The following is a 19,799-nucleotide window of genomic DNA, read 5'->3' on the forward strand; positions in this document are numbered from 1 at the left end:
ACATTTGAAATTTCTTAATACGCGATTCTCATCGGCAGCTCTTCCTGAGCAAATTAAACCTCGGGGACGTTTGTCGACTATTGGTACTTCGAGATGCTGTTTAGCAACTATATGATTCAAAAGGACAAGATAGCAAAGTGACATGTTAGAAAGAAAAGAAGCATTTGGCAGGGAAAATAGAAGCCTTGGTGGGTGAGAAGAAGTGAAGGGTTGGGGCGAAGGTCACAACAGCCACTGACCAGCTTGTGCCCCCTCCCTGTCATCCTTCACCAGCCCTTTATCTTGCCGTCACAACTACCCTTTAGAACTCTACAGCTCAGTCAAACCACCACCATTGGACTAATGTCCTGGGGAGGAAAAACTCAACTGGGGCTTCAAGTCTCTACAAACTACTCCTCTCCAATCCCAGCCTTTGCTTTCTTGAAACACCCTTTCCCCTCAAGAGGCATTTTAAAATCCGAACCTTCAGCCGGCTGCAATCCTCCCACCCCCCTTGCCAAGTTAAGATCATACCACTTTTTCCTTCAAAAGGAGTGTCATGCTCATTAGGAAAAGAACTTTTCTCTTTTGATACGGACCTCTTTTCCCTCTCCTGGTCCCTTTTCCTGGCCACACTGACCCTACTTCTGCCTTGGATTCTGTCCTCTAGGGGTCTCGTTCCATCCTTAGGGGTCCTCCTCTGTTAAGATTTCCTTCTCTTACCTTCAGTAAATAGGCTCAAGTCTTCCTACCTCTCTCTCTTTGCCCGCCACCAGTGACACTTGTTTTTTTTTTTTTTTTTTTTTTGTACCTTACACACTCTTTGGAGGATTCCAAATAGACTCTGACCTTATTAGCGAGGTCGTAGATATTCCTTACAGCCATTTGAAATGCCTACTTTCTTTTCTACATCCTTTTTAGTTAGCTGGCTTGTCTCTTTCTGCCAAAATTGGACTAAAGCCTCCTCCGGATGGCCTTCAGCGACTATGCCTTCCCATTGAAAAACCTCCTGTCCGGGTTTCAGCAATGCCCAACGAACTCCTCCTTCAGTAGAGGTAGCCTGCTGCATGGACAGTGAGGGGCGTGCTGGTTCCTGCTTCCTCTCCTCCCCCACAACCTCCTGTTAGAAGCCAGCTCTCTGGTGGAAGGGATTCTGTTAACAGTCTTGGTATGCACTGTATGCCACGTAGTAGGTGCTCCCAGTGTTTTAACTCGGAGCTCTCAATTGATACATAAACCACGAACGTCTCTTAGAAAAGTTCCACAAGAATAAAGGAAAGGGAAACCGAGTGGAGATGAACTAAAGCTCACCGATGCTCTGCTTTTCTTCCACAGACACGACCTCGGATAATTTCGGCTATAACCTGTTGACGTTCATCATCTTGTACAACAATCTGATTCCCATCAGTCTGTTGGTGACTCTTGAGGTTGTGAAATACACTCAAGCCCTTTTTATAAACTGGGTGAGTATCACAGCAGAGCTTCAAAGTTGGGTGACTGGAGCAAGGTCAACCAGTGTTTTCTCCCGTTGGCTCAGAGCCTCTCAGGCGAGCTCCCAGAAAAGGAAGAACGTGGTTAATTTAGGATTGGGTCTGGGACTTAAACTGGCCAGACGACTGGCAGGGGGTCTCTGGCAAGGCTGTCGCTGAGCCGGTGGTGGCAAGGACTAGTTGCCTGGGACCTCCGCTTCCCGGTCTGTGAAAGGGGAGGACGTGGGTGCCCATTCAGGGGGTCCTTGTGAGGATTAAGTGAGATAATGGAGGCAGAGTGCTCAGTGGGCGCATGTCTTCGGGTGGCTGCAAACGCGTTCCTGCGTTTACAGTCTAATTAGTGCCACAGGAAAGGTCTCGTAGGTGTGTCTGTTTTAGCGTGCACCGTATATCAAATTCACCGTGACCATATACACTTGGATTCTGTTGCGAGAGTGGAGGTGGAATTTTTCGGGAGCTACCATGGCCATTAAGCAGTGAACTTCAGCCAGTGCTTGTAGACTGGGCGCCTTCCTGTGCATTGTTATTTGATCTTGCCGGCAACCCAGTGAATGAGGTATTGGCTGATCACAAGCATGGGTTGGACTAGGTCACGCAATGATCGTCTTGCAACCAAATCTTCTGTGTATAAATTGCATATTGTCTTCTATCACAGTGTTCCCTATACTAATGGCCATTGTACTTCCCCACCCAAATGAGCATTTATACTATCAGTTGTAGCCACTTTTTTGCGTTGATCTGAGTGAAGGACTAATGGTATTTATTTTCTGAAGCATCCTCCCCACCCCCCTCTCTCTCTCTCAGGACACAGATATGTATTATCTAGGAAATGACACCCCTGCGATGGCCAGGACCTCAAACCTTAATGAAGAGCTGGGGCAGGTGAGAGCTTCTCTGGGAACTTTGGTAGTGGTGACACGAGCATCTGGGGAGGCCAGTGCTAGAACCATCAGACATTTTGGAAAAATAGTTCTCTGGGAATGTGGTTTTGATGTCTGAAGATACATATTTATATCTATATCTACATACATCTATATATAGATATATATAATATTGAAAGTACAATATTATTAAATAGAAATGTTAGTTGGTTTTCACCTGCTTTTCTGAGGCATCAGTGTATTTTATTACCTAGAAGGTACCTGCAAAAAAATTAACACAAAAACTAAAGTGCAACATTAGTTTGGATATTAAAATTGTTTATCAGGAGGAAATGATGGGGAAAACCATGATTCAGACATGCAGGTATTGGGTAACCTTACAAAACACGAGGGAACTAATTTGAAGGGACGTAAATCTATTACATTTCTCACATGTTTTAGATTTTGTTTCTGGAGCATTCCGGGGAACGAGTTTCTTTTCTGCTCTCACCTTTGAAACCCCTGTTGCCTTTAATGAGTTGTGTTTGCGTTTTATCTTCATCCTGTGTTGAAATTACTGTAAGGAACGCCCTCTTTTGAACACCTTGGAATTAAAGGTTGTAATTTCCTTTTATACATCTTATTTAAACCTCCCAACAGCCCTGTAAGGTGGGTGCTATATATATGTCAGACTAAATTTGCCTCCTCTTTGAATGCTTTTTTAGTTTTTCAGGTAAAGTTAATCTCTCTTCCACGTCTCCATGACAGTCTCTCCAAATGTAAAAACAGTAAAATGAGAGACACGATAGTGACGTGGTATCTATTTCTGTCCTGAACCTTTCGAGTCTATTCGAGGGTGTGGATGTGCCCAATGTGAAGTCTTTGGTTGCCTTGGTCATAGTTTAACACGGTGCTCAGTTTACCGTTGTTCTCAGGACCCGTTAAGTTGGATCCGAGTAATTGATGGATTACAAGTGCTCAAGTTGTACCCAGGATAATAATTCATCCTGATTGGGAATATGGGAAAAGTTTGCTTGGGGTCAAGCTCTACCTAGTTTTGACTTGGAACTTAAGGATAAGTTAAAATTCAACAGGCAGAATGAGAGCAAATCTTGATAATTCCTTATTAGAAAACTTTCATTTTTAACATTGTGATACAATATTTTAATTTTTAAAAAAGAGGGGCAGAAGGAAACTCTGCTTATTGGAAGGCTGATTCTACTGAATTTTTTATACCCCTAGACCTACTGCATGTAAAAACTTACTTACAGGGACACCTGGATGGCTCAGTCGGTTGAGCATCCCAATCTTGGTTTTGGCTCAGGTTCGTGAGTTCAAGCCCCTCATTGGGCTCTGGGTTGGTAGCACAGAGCCTTCTTGGGATTCTCTCCAGCTCTCTCTGCCCCTCCTCCACTCACACTGTTTCTGTCTCTCTCAAAATAAATAAGTCAACTTTAAAAAAAAACTTACGGTTGAAGCATTAATTACCCATACTTTACTGATTTTTATTTCTATGTAATATTTGACTTCTTTAGGAACATTACTAATTTTCCTTTACTTGAAGACCCTTTGATTGCTTTAAAAATAATTCATAGTGCATTTGCCTCTATCGTTTCATTAAGAGAAAGTACAGAATAAATATTCACACATTAATCCCTCTTCCATAAAACAGTAAAGCATGGCTTCCCCCTTGTGATCCCTGGAGTACATCCAGTAGCAATCATGGCCCCTCTTTAGAAAACCACCGAGAAACTGGAATTTTTACAGGAGACAGTTCTGTGAATTATTCTCCCTTCACCAACCCATGACCTCATTTCCCAGATGTTCTGTATCTTCCGGCTAAACTCTTTGTTTCATAGATGTGGAAAGCGGGACCCAGAAGGAGGAGGTGACTTTTCCAGAGTCCACATTAACTAGTTTGTGTCCAGAGCCTGAACTGGGCAGCCATCCTCCTATGCTCTTGAGCTCTTTTCCCTCTTCCCCATCACATGATCCACTGGAGAGAACATAACTCGCACAGCACATGTGCATTTAGAGTTCCTCTCTTTTCCATTCAGCTAATCGTGACCTCTAGAAATTTCTCTTTTCACCTTTGTATATTGGGAGCTTTGTGTGTTAAATCTGTAAAACTGTGTATCTCAGAAGGTTCTATAATCTATAGCATGTCTATGCTGCCTTTGTGTAATCTTAACTGTTACTATGATGGAGGACCTTCATGTTTGTTCTGTGTTGTTTCAGGATATGCTTTCTTAATCCAATTAGGAGTGGAGTGAGAAAAAATGTCTTGAGGGTTGCCCAAGTCTGAGCTTGTTGTCTTGATAGATTGAACGCTTAGACCAGGGTGCTGTATGAGATCGTGGGACTGTCCTGGAGAGTGATGTGTCCTTGTGGAAGGACCTAGTGCTTGTGCTTAGAGATGGATGTGGCAGCAGGACTGTTATCCAGGCCCCTCCTTTGCACGTTTCCACACAACTGCATTCTAGGCTTGGTTAGTGGACAAGGTTTTCTTGTTTTGTTTGTTTTTTAATTAAAAAATTATTTATTTTGGGGGGAGGTAGAGAGTGAGCAGGGGAGGGGCAGAGAGAGAGGGAGACACAGAATCCGAAGCAGGCTCCAGGCTCTGAGCCGTCAGCACAGAGCCCGACGTGGGGCTTGAACTCACAGACAGCGAGATCATGACCTGAGCTGAAGTCGGACACTTAACCTATTGAGCCACCCAGGTGCCCCAGTGGTCTATGCATTAAACGTATTTATATATTTAACATGTAATTATAAAATATGTTGTAACATTATAATAAATATAATTATAAAACGTCTTTTACTTTGAGGGAATTTACCTTTTAAAATTAATGGAGATTTTTGAAAAATAGAGAAGGAAAGACTGTATTTCTTTGTGTTGATATCTGACTCCAGTTTTGATGTACATCTCTTCGATTCTTTGATTTAGGTGAAATACCTATTTTCTGATAAAACTGGGACTCTTACATGCAATATCATGAACTTCAAGAAGTGCAGTATTGCTGGGGTAACCTATGGGTGAGTTTGTTTATCGCTTAAAATTTGATTGGCATTCTTCCAGCAAAACCACTTAATTTTTAGTTGCTTAGTCAAATACCTTTTTCGTATTTGGAAAGGATATTTGTAAGAGATTTAGATATGTAGTTACTACTGAATGGGTTTAAAATGTAATGGGTCCCAACTTTGAAGCATTAACACAGTTTATTTCTGCAAATATTTACCTGGTAAGAAATCCCTGGATTTAATGTTATAAATTTAATTTTAAAACTTTAATTCTATAAATTTAACTTCTTTAAATTTATAACCTAATAATTATAAATGTCTTACTCCTATTTTTACCTGAATGCCTTTTTTTTTTTTTTTTATTGATGTATATAGCTGGCATGTAACTTTGTTAGTTTCAGATGTATTACATAGTGATTCAGTGCTGGTATATATTGCAAAATGGTCCCCACAGTAAGTTTAGTTAACATCTGTCACCACACATAGTTACAAAATTGATTTTTTCTTGCGCTGCAGCTTTGAAGGTCTATTCTTTTAGCAACTTTCAAATATGCAGTATAGTATTTATTATTAACTACAGTCACAATGTTGTAGGTTAAATCCCCATGACTTATTTTATAAGCGGATGTTTATCTTTTACACCTTTCACCCATTTTGACCACTCCCCACCCCTTGTTTCTGGCAACCACTAACCTGTTCTCTGTATCTGTGAGCTTGCTTGCTTTGTTTGTTTGTTTGTTTATTTTGATTTCACTAAGATCATATGGGATTTGTCTTTCTCTGGCTGGCTGGTTTCACTTAACAATACCTTCAGGGTCCATCCATGTTGTCACAAATAGCAAGATTTCCTTTTTTATGGCTGAGTAATATTGTCTTGTACATATGTACCATATTTTCTTTATCCTTTCATCCATTTATAGACAGTGAGGATGTCTTGACTATATCTTGACTATGTAAATAATGCTGCAGTGAACATGGGGTGCAGATATCATTTTGAGTTTGTGTTTTGTTCTTCTTAATACCCAGAATCTTTCATAAGTACCCAGAATTGGAATTGCTGGGTCATATGGTAGTTTTATTTTTAAGCTTTTGAGGAACTTCCATATGGTTCTCCATAGCAGTTACACCAATTTACAGTCCCACCAGAAGCACACAAGAGTTTCCTTTCCTCCACCTCTTTGCCAACACGTCTTATTTCTTGTAACCATTCTAACAGGTAGGAGATGATAGCTCACTGTGGTTTTGATTTTCATTTACGTGATGGTTAACACATCTTCATGTACCTGTTGGCCATCTGTTGGTATTCTTTAGAAAAATGTCAATTCAGATCTTCTGCCCATTGTAAAAACATGTTTATTTTTGAGAGAGCAAGTGAGCATGAGTGGAGGAGGGGAAGAGAGAGAGGGAGATAGAGGACCCAAAGTGGGCTCTGCGTGGACAGCAGAGAGCCCGATATGGGGCTCGAGATCATGATCTGAACTGAAGTCAGATGCTTAACCCATTGAGCCACCCAGACATCCCTCCTTCTGCTCATTTAAAAAAATTTTTTTTAATGTTTATTTACTTTTGAGAGACAGAGAGAGACAGAGCGTGAGCGGGTGAGGGGCAGAGAGAGGGAGACACAGAATCTGAAGCAGGCTCCAGGCTCCAAGCTGTCAGCACAGAGCCCGACGCAGGGCTTGATACTCACAAACTGTTGAGATCATGACCTGAGCCGAAGTTGGACACTCAGCCGACAGAGCCACCCAGCCTCCCTCCTTCTGCTCATTTTTAATCAGATTATTTTTTTTCCATTGAGTTGCATGAGTTCTTTATATATTTTAGATATTAACTCCTTACCACGTATATGATGTTCAAACATTTTCTTCGATTCAGTAGGTGGCCTTTTCATTTTGTTGATGGCTTCCTTTGCTGTGCAGAAGCTTTCTAGTTTGGTGTAGTCCCACTTGTTTATTTTTGCTTTTTGCTGCCTTCGCTTTTGGTGTCAGATCCAAAAAAATCATCACCAAGATCAATGTCTAGGAGCTTACACCTGTATTTACTTGCAGGAGTTTTATGGTTTCAAGTCTAACGTTCAAGTCTGTAGTCCATTCTGAGTGAGTTTTTGTGTATGGTGTAAGATAGCTGTCCAGTTTGTTGAAGAGATTTATCCATTTATTGAAGAGATTGTCCTTTCTCTGTTATGTATTCTTGGCACTTTTGTCAGAAATTAAGTGACCATATTGCATGGGTTCATTTCTGGGCTCTCCTTTCTGTTCCATTGATATATGTGTCTGTTTTTATGCCAGTGCTATCCTGTTTTGAGTACTGTAGCTTTGTAATATAGTCTGAAACCAGGCTGTGTCACGTCCCTGGCTTTGTTCTTGTTTTTCGAGATTGCTTTGGCAATTTAGGTCTTTTGTATTTCCGTAAAATTATAATTATTTGCTGTTTCTGTGAAAAATGCTATTGGAATTTAAATGGGAATTACATTGACTCTGTAGATTGCTTTGGTTCGTACGGACATGTTGACAGTAAATTCTTCTCATCCATGGACATGGAATATCTTAATATTTATTTGAGTCTTTGTATTCTTTCATGTCTTATGGCTTTCAGTGTGTCAGGTTTTGCATCTCCTTGGTTGAGATTTTTAAATTTCTCTTATGATTCAGTGTTAGTCTACGGAAATACAACCGACCTTTGCTAAATTCCTTTGTTTTAATAGTTACTTGGTGGACTCTTACAGTTTTCTATATATAGTCTCATGTCATCCGCAATTAGTGACAATTTTACTTCTCTCTGAATTGGGTACCTTTTATTTTTCTGACCTGATTCCTGTGGCTGGGATCTCCAGTGCCGTGTTGAATAAAAGTGGCGAGAGTGGCCATCTTTGTTTGGTTCCTGATTTTAGAGGAAAAGCTTTCGGCTTTTCACTATTATGTTAGCTGTGGGCTTGTCACATGCGACCTTTATTATGTTGAGGTATGTTCCCTCTATAGCCATTTTGTTGAGAATGTTTGTCATAAATGGATGTTGAATTTTGTCTAATACTTTTTCTACATGTAGTGAGATGATCATATGATATTTATCCTTCATTTTGTTAATGTTGTGTGTCACGTTGATGGAATATAGATGTTGAACCATCCTTGTATCCTGGAATAAATCCCAACTGATCATGGTGCATGATTTTTTTTAACGTATTATTATATTCAGTTTGATAATACTTTGTTGAGGCTATTTGCATCTGTGTTCACCAGGAGTACTGGCCTCTAATTTTCTTGTGGTGCCCTTAACTGGTTTGGGTATCAGGGTAATGCTGACCTTGTGAAAACAGTTTGGGAGGTTCTCTCCTTTTCTGTTTTTAGGAAGAGTTGATAAATATTGGTATTCTTCTTTGAATGTTTGGGAGAATTCACTAGTGAAGTTGTCTGGATGTGACTTTTGATTGTTAGGTTATTGATTACTGACTTGATCTCCTTACTAGTAGTCAATCTAAGATTTTCTATTTCATCATAATCCAGTCTTGATATGTTGTAGGTTTCTAGGTGTTTATCCATTTATCTATTTCTTATATGTTGTCCAATTTCTTGGCTTATAATTATTGATAGTATCTCTTATGAGCCTTCATATTTCTATTGTATCACTTCTTTCATTACTGATTTTGAGTCCTGCTTTTTTCTGCTGAGTCTAGCTAAAGGTTTGCCAATTTTGTTTATCTTTTTAAGAACCAGCTCATAGTTTCATTGATCTTTTCTTCTTTTTTTTCTCTATTTCGTTAATTTCTGCTCTAATCTTTGCTACTTTCTTCCTTATGCTAAGGAAGTTAGTATACTAAGGACGTTGTGTCATTTGTTCTTTTTCTAGTTTTTTGAGGTGTAAAACTAGGTAATTTGGGATTTTTCTTGATTTTTCGTGCAGGCATTTATCACTGTGAACTTCCTTCTTAGAATTGCTTCTGCTACATCCCATAAGCTTTACTATGTTGTATTTCCGTTTTCTTTTGTCTACCCGTGTTGTTTTTTTTTATTTCTCTTTTGATTTCTTCTTTGACCCATTCATTGTTCAGTAGTGTGTTGTGTAATCTCCGCATATTTTTGAATTTTCAGTTTCATTCTGGTAATTGAGTTCTGGTCCTACCATTATGGTTGAAAATGATGCCTGATATGACGTAAGTTTCCTTGAATTTGTGAAGATTCGTCTCGTGCCTAATATATGATCTATCCTGGAGAATGTTTTATGTGAGTGCCTCTCTTGATCAGTTTTATGAACACTCTGTTTCACTTTCTCTGGCAGTCATTTTCCGGAATTGACAAGAGAACCATCCTCAGATGATTTTTGGTAAGTGGATTCTAGCACTTATTGATGTCTTAGCGGGAAGGGTTTTGGAACGATTCTCTATTGTCATTTTCGCTTACATATTTTGTTAATAAAAGTTTCATATTTCTTTTTCCAAGAGAGAACCAAACTAAAATTAAACACGAATATGCTTTTAAAAGTAATAGCGGAACTACAAGGATTTAACAAGAAATAGCCAGTCCTTCGCTTGATACCTTCCATACTTCGTGCTTCCCAGCATAACGTCTTCAAAGTTGTGTCATACGTATTGTAGCCTGTATCAGAATTCTATTGACATGAAAGGCTGAGTCATATTCCATTGTCTGTGTATACCACATTTTGTATAACCCTTCATCTGTTGATGGGCATTTGGTTTTTTCCTACTCTTGCCTGGTGTGTTTAATGCTGCCGTGCACATTGGTATAGAAGTATCTGGTCTCTGCTTTTAATTCTTATGGGTATATACCTGAAAGCGGGATTGGCGGGTCGTGTGGTAGTTTTACGTTTGATTTTTTTGAGGAGCCACCAAACTGTTTTCCACAGCAGCTCCACCATTTATATTTCCGGCAGCAACACACATTTTCCCCACGTCCTCGTAACACGTGTTAATTTCTGTTTTTGTTTTCATGTACACAGTAGCCATCTCAATGGGTGTGAAATGGTATCTCATTGTGGTTTCGATTGGCATTTCCCTTAGGACATGTGTGCTCATGTTTTAAGACTTACATACTAACAAAGCTGATTGGGAGGGCTACATGGGCAGGGGAGACCACGCAGTTGATGACTGACTGGTTTCCCTGTGGGATGATCGGCCGGGATCTGCAGTTTTAGTAGAGGATCCTTGGATGTCAGCCTTGGTCTTCTATGTGATCAGTCATCTTCTCATGAGGAGAACTCTCCAGGCTGTAAATCTGGCTGTGGCTGTTAAAGGAGCTGAGGAGAGGCAGAGAGTTGGTGGTCATGAAGGATGCACTTAAGACTCCTGTCCTGGGAGAATTCCCTACCCTACCCGCTTGTGTGCCCCATGTTGCTGGGTCCAAGGCTACTCTTGATTTGACTTCTCCAAACTATAAACCTTCCATGGCTTTCTGAGTTCCAAAAAGTTCAGTTATCTGGCTGCATGGGATGAGGGGGAAGGTTCCTGGAGGCAGACTCTTCCTCAGATGGAGCTGGAACCCCTCCTGCTTCCCACTTTCCCTTTATCGGACAGGCACCTCAGGCTGCCATTTGCTCAGCTTCCGCAAGATTCTGCTAGGGGCATCAGTTGGTATTCTAGTCTCTTCACCGTGCAAGCTGTTGGTTTCTGCTCTGCTAAACTCCCACATCCAGAGTTCAGGCTGACCTCGGCTGTGGTCACTTCTTCCGTCGTCTTTGTTTCCAAGAAGGGGTTTCAGGAGGAAGTGGGGATACAGGAATATATTTAACCCTTCACATTTTCTTCAGTGTGATAGCAGCACACCGCCATCGTATCAAGTTTTATCGTTTCCTTTCTCACAATATTTGCCTCCTTCTCTCTTCTACGTATGAGTTCTGACCATAAATGAATGCCTAGATACAATACAATAATTGTTCCTATTTTACCTGCTTTGAGGTAAATACTCAGAAATTGTCCCTGGTAGACGTGAGAGAACAGCTAAAATGACAAAGTGTTGACCCCTGCTTCTGTTTTTTCTTGTAACTATGTCATTGTTTATAATGAACATATAAAATACTCTGCTTATAGTAAGGCTAAAGATTTTCTACCTCGAGGTCTGAAATAATATGCATTATTCCAAATCTTCCAAAGCTTTATATAAATCTATAGGCTTTTTAGGTGTGATTCTTCTTCAAGACAAATTCTTACTAGGTGTGGGTAGATTTTAAAGAAATTTTTGAACTGAATAAGTATTTTCTGTTCTCTCTCACAGCCGGATATCTCCTCCCCCTAGTGACTCATGTGACTTTGATGATCCTAGGCTCTTGAAGAACATTGAAGATCATCATGTAAGGCCACTGTTTTGCTTCTAGAATGTTCCATAGCTTATGGTGTACTTTTATTTACGTGTATGTGTGCTGCCTTGGAATTTATAATTTTGGACCTTGGGGAGGAGATGTGGTTTTACTTTTCTGGAGTTAGTATTCAGGGAAGTGATCGGAAATAAATGCTCTGTGGTTAACACTCTGCCCGGTAACGCAAAGCTGAATTAAATATGTGGTGGAGCTCCAAAGTCTCACGTCAAGATGAAGACGAGTCTCAATATGGAATTCGCCAGCATTTCGGATTTCTCCTGCTCTTTAAGATTTCTGCAGTACCATTTCTTCACGGTTGTGCATCTAAGAAGTCATGCATTTTGAATTTTTTTTTTCAACGTTTATTTATTTTGGGGACAGAGAGAGACAGAGCATGAACGGGGGAGGGGCAGAGAGAGAGGGAGACACAGAATCGGAAACAGGCTCCAGGCTCTGAGCCATCAGCCCAGAGCCCGACGCGGGGCTCGAACTCACGGACCGCGAGATCGTGACCCGGCTGAAGTCGGACGCTTAACCGACTGCGCCACCCAGGCGCCCCAAAGAGGTCATGCATTTTGAAGGACACTTGCTTTATGCTTGGACCAGGAGAATTTAGGGAAGAAAAGGAGGGCAGAAGAACATGTTGCATTTATAGCATCCTACCGCGTGCCAGGCATTTGACGCATATTTCCTTTAGCGCTGGAGTCACCCCGGAGAAGTGATAGGAAGCTGCGTGGAAATATTGACTTGGCCAAGAGTTACCAGCAAACAAAAGTAGATATGAGACTCAGAACCTAAGTCTGGTTGATTCTTAACTCTGACATCACATTATCTCTACTGTTCTAACAAACCGGGATTAACTACAGGGTCGCCTAAATTCGTTTGAAAAGCTACTTTGAAAAATACCAACTTGGAAAAGTCTTTAGGGATGAAGGCATTGTGCAACCCGTTTAATCAGTGTGAATTCCATCCGATTTTTTCTGAAAAAAATGTAAAGTTAGGTAAACTTGAGCAAAATTAAAAGTTTATCATTCCAACATTTTGTTAAGATGCAGATCTATTTCAAACTTTCTCTAAATTCTCAGTGAGGAAATTTCCTGTTCTCTGCTACACTTGCCCATTTGGTAACACTGAAATCTTCCTAGGCACGATTCTCAAATGCGTGCATGTAAGGCACCCACACCCACCGGCTGGGATGCAGACTTTCTGCCTCAGTGCCCGGTGGTGCTGATGAAGTGGTCCCAGACCACACAACGGATGCTGCTGAAGTCCGTGCCCTGTATCATAGTCACAGGCATCGATGTGTTCTCTTTTTTTTTGAATTAAAAAAAAAATTTTTTTTTAACGTTTGTTTATTTTTGAGAGAGAGACAGAGCGTGAATAGGGAAGGGGCAGAGAGGGAGACACAGAATCCGAAGCAGGCTCCAGGCTCTGAGCTGTCAGCACAGAGCCCGACGCGGGGCTCGAACTCACGGACCGCGAGATCGTGACCTGAGCTGAAGTCGGACGCTCAACTGACTGAGCCACCCAGGCGCCCCGAACACATAGAAACTTTAAAGGATATTTTAATAATCTGGACACTCAGAGTTCACTGAGGGTGTGATACGGCCATGGACTGGAGAATTTATTTTTTATTATTTTAGCAAAAGCCTACTTGCCTATGTTCACCACTTTTTAAAGGTGTGCTTGAAGCCTTCTAGGGTATTCTACATCTTGGCTACTGTGTTAATTACCCCACTGACATTTAACATGTAGCTCGACTATAAATAATGAGGACCATAGGCTACACTATTTTTCTTTCAGAAAATCGGGATTAGATTTAATGTACTTCGTGGATTTTTAAAACATTTTAAGTACAGAGCCTCTTAGATCACTTGGTTCTTTTGCCAAAATAGGATTGAGGAGAGGGAAGAAGCGTTTCAGGATTTTAGCCGATGGATATCCCACATTCCTATCTAAATTGTCTGGGGACCGTTGACTAAAATTAAAGCATTTGGGCCAAGAAAACCTTTGCTTTCCTCCCATGGGAATACCTCCATATGCTACAGATTTTTTGTTTTTCCTGGGTCATCATTTCTGATTTTCTGGGTCCTTTAGGACTATGTTTTAAGCTTTGTGTAGGCTGATAGCCAAGGTGGAATTTGCCTATTAAAGAATCCACCTACGGAAAATTTCAAGGAACAAGTTCATGTGGTCCTTTGTTTACATTGCTAACCAATGACTTCCTATTTGTGGGATAATTTCCCAAAGATTTACCAAGGAAGAACACATATGGGTTTTTCTTTTTCTTTTTTTTTTTTTTTTTTGAGTCATTATGCCTAAGACTTTTGAGCTTGAGTCTTGAAGAAGAAATTATTTGTATGTGTATTTAAGTACTTTATAGCTGTGATTTGGCATGCCAATTTTAGACATGCCTACTTTTCTATGTTTTACGTTCATCAAATACTCATTTCTAGATATAGAAAGCATTTTGTGCAGATTAAAATCTATTAAATGGAGGACAGGTATTTTATGATTATGAGGTACCTTAAATAGGCAAATTCATAGAGGCAGAGCAGAATAGAGGTTATTAGGGGTCGGGGAAGGTGAGAATGGGGAGTTATTATTTGACGGGTACAGAGTTTGAAAAGATGGGAGTTTTGGGTGTAGATATAGTCGTGGGTACACAGCAGTGTGTCTTTAATGTCCCAGAATCATGCCCTTACAGATGGTTAAAAGGATAAATAGTATCTATTTCTCCACATGCAAAAGCTTTAACTTCTAAAAGATACATATACATGCCTGCGTGCCTTGTCCAACAATCATTTCTTCGAAGTTATAAAAGCCTCTTGGAAGTTACAGAAAGGAAAAAGTTTATTTGCAAACATGGAACACTCGTTTCAAATATATTACAAACCTCTCATCCATAGGCTGCACATGGTTTGTCTCGTTTCCCTCATTTATTAGAGAATGCCAGGTTAACTAGAGAACCAAAGTTAGAACAGTTTTGTTGTAGGGATTTTTTCTTTGTGGATCTTTAAGAATGTTGTCTGGCCTACCACTCAAAGTGGAAACTTAATTTGAGTGTGTGCGCGACTGTTCTTATTAGCTGTCAGAAAGATTTTACTATTTGCCATGAATCAAAGACCCTCTTTCCCACTACGCTGTGGGATGAGATGTTGTGCCAGCTACGATCGTTCTCAGAGGCAGGGGAAAGCGGTCTTTTCTTGTACCCCCGCATGCTACGTTTTTGTGTATCGTGTGTTTCTAGCTCATGAAATTGTTGAATTGTCTGTGGAACCGGTTGTTGCTTAGTACCATTTATATCAAAGAGAGAAAACAATAAGCTCGGGTCAATTAATTACCAGTGTAAGGCACAGTATGAAAGCCAGAGTCGTCCTTGGGAGCCTGTAAATACTTCCTTCAGTTCCTGCCGCCGAGGCCAATATTGCCAAAGACCAGGCCCAAGACCTAATGGTCAAAGTGGCTGAACTTCTTAGAAAGCTGAATTGGAAGCCTCACAAAGTCATCTGCATCAAAGTCTGGTAGGATCGAGACCCTGGGACTAGGGTTGGGCTCTTCTGGGTAGATGCACCTGAGAACCAGAGACCCCCAGGTTCCTCTGTAACTTCTGGGCCTGCGGACGTGGCCACCTGCCCTTAGGTTAAAGAACAGACAAGGTGTAGAGGAAATGCTAGGACGGATGATGGAACAGGAAGAGCAGGGACTCACCCGCCTGGCGAGTCCGCTCTCGGTATACTGATCCAACGTAGACTTTGAACGCCTTCTGTCTGCTGGGCCTGGGGTTACGTTCTTGAGGAAGACAGATGACCTTCTGGCACGCCGGCGTCTCCCAGACGTGGGGAAGCCGCACGTGAGCGGCAGGATTCTTCGAGGCGTTTGGAACAAGCGAGGCGGGGGCTGGGGGAACTCTAGGAGGGGCGCGTGCTGCCTCCTGGTTCTCCTCTGACCCCAGGGTTAGTACATTAAGAGCGATGTTCCGAGACGGGCGGTAGGGGACTTCTCAGGCGAAGTGACTGTCGAATGGAAGCAGAGAGGACGAGTAAGGACTGGCTGTGAGCAGGTGGAGGGGGCAAGGGGCAGGGGGACAGGCGGAGGCCTGTCGGAAGACCTACAGACCAGACTGGCTGGTGGAGCACCCAGGAGGGGAGAGGCGGGAGGAGGTGGAGCTGGGTGGAGAGCAGCTGCCACCCAGGGGGTGGCATCGTGGGGGACGTGGGGTCCACGCTAGGGCCTTGACCTGTGTTCGAAAGGGGGCCGAAAGCCAGTAGCGGGCTCTAAGCAGGGGGTGGCCGAATCTAACCCTGCTGTATGCCAGCGGTGTTTTAACAGACGATCGCCTTGCCTTATGTCTGTAGCCCACAGCTCCGTGCATACAGGAGTTCCTCACCCTTCTGGCCGTGTGCCACACCGTCGTCCCTGAGAAGGATGGAGATAACATCATCTACCAGGCTTCCTCCCCAGGTGAGGGCTCTGGGCCGGGTGTGCCCTGCTATCCCCTTTTCTTGGAGGCTTGGCTGTCTGCATTTACTTGTGGAGGGTGCGGTAGGGAGGTCGGCTTCACGAAGACCCACTATTTACCTCTGGCCTCACACAGTGTGCAGGTTATGTCACAAGCGATAAAGCCACAGAAAGGTGGCGCTGGGCCCTCCTGACTCTGTAACACTGTGACCACGACGGGAGGCCCCAGGCCATCTTGCAGCTCCTAGCAGAAGTCCCTTGCAAAAATAACACAGCAATCACTGTTGCTCATAAGAGGCTACGTGCAGTGGAAGAGAGAGATCAAATCATAATTTCAGCTTGAAACATACCTGTCTTTGAGTCCTCTGAAAATTCTTTGAAGTGCGTTGTGAATGTTGTGCCATGTATGTGTCAGTGATTTTCAGTTTACCAGAACGTTTAACCTGAACGCTACTGTTCTCCGATAATTTTGAGTAAAGGAAAAATCATCATAAAGCAAAAAAAAAAAAAAAAAAAAAAAAAAAAAGTCCCTGCACTGGACAAAACTCTCAGGGGAGGGTGGCCTGGCTTCCCTGTTCACCCTCTGCCCGTCGTAGATTCTCCAGCTGCTGATGAAGCTGGGTGCTGACTCTCAACCCACTTCCTGGAGCTCTGAATCCTACCATACTAGAAGTGAAAGGCTGCCTCGCTCGGACGAGATGGGTTAGTCAGGAAGCCATGGGAATGTAGCTTAAGTTCCTTAGGGAGAACTTGACCCCAACGGAGGATAGTAGGTATACCAGCACTCTTGTCCCGATGATCAGCTTTAGGTCGTGTCTTTCCTGCCTAACCAAAGTGCTGCCTTCAGGATCCTGGTGGCCGACTGAGCGAGCGCCTCCTAAATCCTGAGTCCTTACCCTTGTGTGCTTAGGCCGCGCCTCTCTAGCTGCTGCCGATCTGCTTAATGTGTAAAATAATACGCGCTCCCCAGAATTCTGCCATTACCTGTGATTAGTCAGTGCCTCCTGAACTCTATTGACAGATGAAGCCGCTTTGGTGAAGGGAGCCAGGAAGCTGGGTTTTGTCTTCACCGCCAGAACGCCGTACTCGGTCATCATAGAAGCTGTAAGTGACGAGCCCGGGTACCTCTTGACATTGTATATCACCTCCTTTTTTGAAGACTGTGTTTGAAATAGTGTGATGTAAACGCGATAGCTACATTTCTTCTTTTTTTTTCCCTCCCGTGAGGATTAGGCCCCGTTGCGAAACTGCGGGCATGACAGGATTCTGTCAGCTTACTCACGTTGTGTTGTGGGCATTTTTCTCTCAGAGACGCTTGTCCACAAGTCTTGCATGTGCTGGTGTGATTTGTAGTAAAGAACCTAGCAAGCCTGCTCTTGGTTTTGTCATAGGGAAATAAGCACGTGGCCCACTTGTCCTGAGGACAGGATCTGTGACTCTGTCCCTGTAACCTTGGCACGTAGAGTTCTTGCCCAGCACAGCGCTTGGCGCATTAGCTTCGGTCTCCCTGGCGGGGGGAGAGGCAAGTTGGTGCTTAGGATCTTTGTTATTTACACGAGTTTTTCTTTTCCCTACAGTCGGGATTTGTTTATTTTATGATTGTTTTGTTTTCTGTTTGGTTTTTTTGAGTTTGGCTGCTCAGGAAGCCTGAGGGAGAAATTTGGTGACAGGAAAAAATGGAAATCAAGTATAACATCCAGTAGGGACCCTTGAGGCAGGTAACGGGGGAAATCGATGGTTGGGACTGGCAATGCCCTGGCATTTTTGATGCTGACCGTTAGAGGGGCTGCATTTCGCTACAGTCTGTGTTGATGAAGGGCCTGGAAGCAGTCACTGCCTTCTCTCCTCTGCCTTCCTGCACCCCTCAATTTGGGGAGGACTGACGGATTATAACGGTTTTTGCCTTTATGTATCTTGTGTCTCTAGACCTTGCTGATGCACTTGAAATTCACTACTAACTTACATAGCTGTTATCGTTCCTAACTTGGCAGTGCTCCGTTTTTTTCTTGTACTTAGAAATGCGAAACCTAGAAAATACCAGACCTCGACAGAGTGCCCATTTCTTGGCGTTTTCGGGTTCCTGTCTTCTGGAGGACAGCGATGAAATCATAATCATTTTTAGTTCATTTTAATCACCAGCAAGTCTCGCTTAGGGAAAGGTGCAGTCATTAGAGGTGGAGCCAAGCAACAGACTGAATACAGAATTTCCTTTGTGGAAGGTTTTCTTTTTTAAATTTTTTTTTTTCAACGTTTATTTATTTTTGGGACAGAGAGAGACAGAGCATGAATGGGGGAGGGGCAGAGAGAGAGGGAGACACAGAATCGGAAACAGGCTGCAGGCTCTGAGCCATCAGCCCAGAGCCCGACGCGGGGCTTGAACTCACAGACCGCGAGATCGTGACCTGGCTGAAGTCGGTCGCTTAACCGACTGCGCCACCCAGGCGCCCCTGTGGAAGGTTTTCAAGCCTTCGCCCCCCTCAGTCTGGGGAGACTCCGAACCTTCGCTGCACGATCTGCTGTCGCACGGGTGCTGCTGGTTTCTGTGCATTGCGGCGATGGGGACTGGAAGCGGGACGGACTGACTGGGCATGAGTGGGAGAGACAAGGAGACAAGGCTGCTTCTGCTTTGCTCACAAGAGCGGCTAAATCTAGGGAAGCCAGGGAGCCCACTGACCTTGTCATCACGGTGGTAGATGTCGGTGAAGGGTGGATGGGCACCCCTCTGTCATTTTATCAGCCCATTAAGGCCACGTGTCTGGGAGTACATGAGACTCTCTGACTAGTTCAGGGCCATAAATAATACCTTCGAGATCCCGTTCAGCCAGAGTGTCCTCAAACCCCACCTTCTCAAGTTGGTTACCAGCTGTTGCCATGAAGTGGCCGCTACTGATCATCTTAATGGTCGAGTCCGTGGGATGCACATGGTTGCCCAGTGGTTAATCTGAGAGCAGAGAGGGGTTAGCACCCGGCAGTCACAGCGCTTGGGCCAATTTGCGGGGTAATGGTGGGCACGCTTCTGAGTGGGCCTCTGAGGAAGTTGGGGCAGCCTGAGGAGAAAGAACCAGATGAGGAGGGTCACTGGTTGTATCTCTGGGTGTGAGGGGAGTTGTGCACAGGAAAGTAATGATGCCTCAGGTTTCCCTGGATAATTGGCTTCATTCATTACTTCTCTCAAGCCTGAGGGACACGTTCATGAGGAGGCCACACGCTCAGTGGCAGAAATAAGATTCTGACTCCTACCTATGGAACTTCGAGGCCCACGTGCTTTTCACCGTGATGTATTGGGGAAATAGAGAGCAGGTTTGATTAAGGAGTTTGGCAACGGTCCACACAGCCTGGAACCTTCCGGGAAAAATCGAGAACATTGAGGTTCCAGCTTTGAAGAACTTGAAGAAAAATAACATTTGATGAATTGCTCTAAAATCTTATGCAGATCTATAATCCTTATTTCTAAATTGCGAATCCAGGAAGCTTTGGATTCCAAAAAAGTTTTCTCCTGTATTTGGGGAATGGGCATCTGGCAGCAAAACTTAGCCATAACTGACATGAGGCCGTTTATGGTCTTAGGAATCTCCGTGTCCTACGTTTTGCTGTGGAAAATTGACGTGTTGGATTTTAGGGCGTTGTGGCCACATAAGCCTCTGGGGAAATCATGCCACATGGTGTATGTGTACATTTTGAATAA

General features: G+C 43.0%; 1 protein-coding gene across 12 annotated transcripts in view; it reads left to right on the plus strand.

The window, feature by feature from the left end:
• ATP8A2 (ATPase phospholipid transporting 8A2) overlaps nt 1-19,799 on the plus strand; it is a 641,066-nt gene that overhangs the window by 174,887 nt on the left and 446,380 nt on the right. For all 12 annotated transcript variants that reach the window (XM_045459237.1, XM_045459162.1, XM_045459073.1 and 9 more), the window contains 7 exons: nt 1,315-1,442; nt 2,274-2,351; nt 5,277-5,365; nt 9,623-9,667; nt 11,572-11,647; nt 16,012-16,117; nt 17,136-17,218. In XM_045459237.1, the coding sequence (XP_045315193.1) occupies nt 1,315-1,442; nt 2,274-2,351; nt 5,277-5,365; nt 9,623-9,667; nt 11,572-11,647; nt 16,012-16,117; nt 17,136-17,218 (605 nt within the window). The remainder of the gene's footprint in view (nt 1-1,314; nt 1,443-2,273; nt 2,352-5,276; nt 5,366-9,622; nt 9,668-11,571; nt 11,648-16,011; nt 16,118-17,135; nt 17,219-19,799) is intronic.

The sequence above is a fragment of the Leopardus geoffroyi genome, chromosome A1 (assembly GCF_018350155.1).
Source record: "Leopardus geoffroyi isolate Oge1 chromosome A1, O.geoffroyi_Oge1_pat1.0, whole genome shotgun sequence".
Taxonomy (NCBI): Eukaryota; Metazoa; Chordata; class Mammalia; order Carnivora; family Felidae; genus Leopardus; species Leopardus geoffroyi.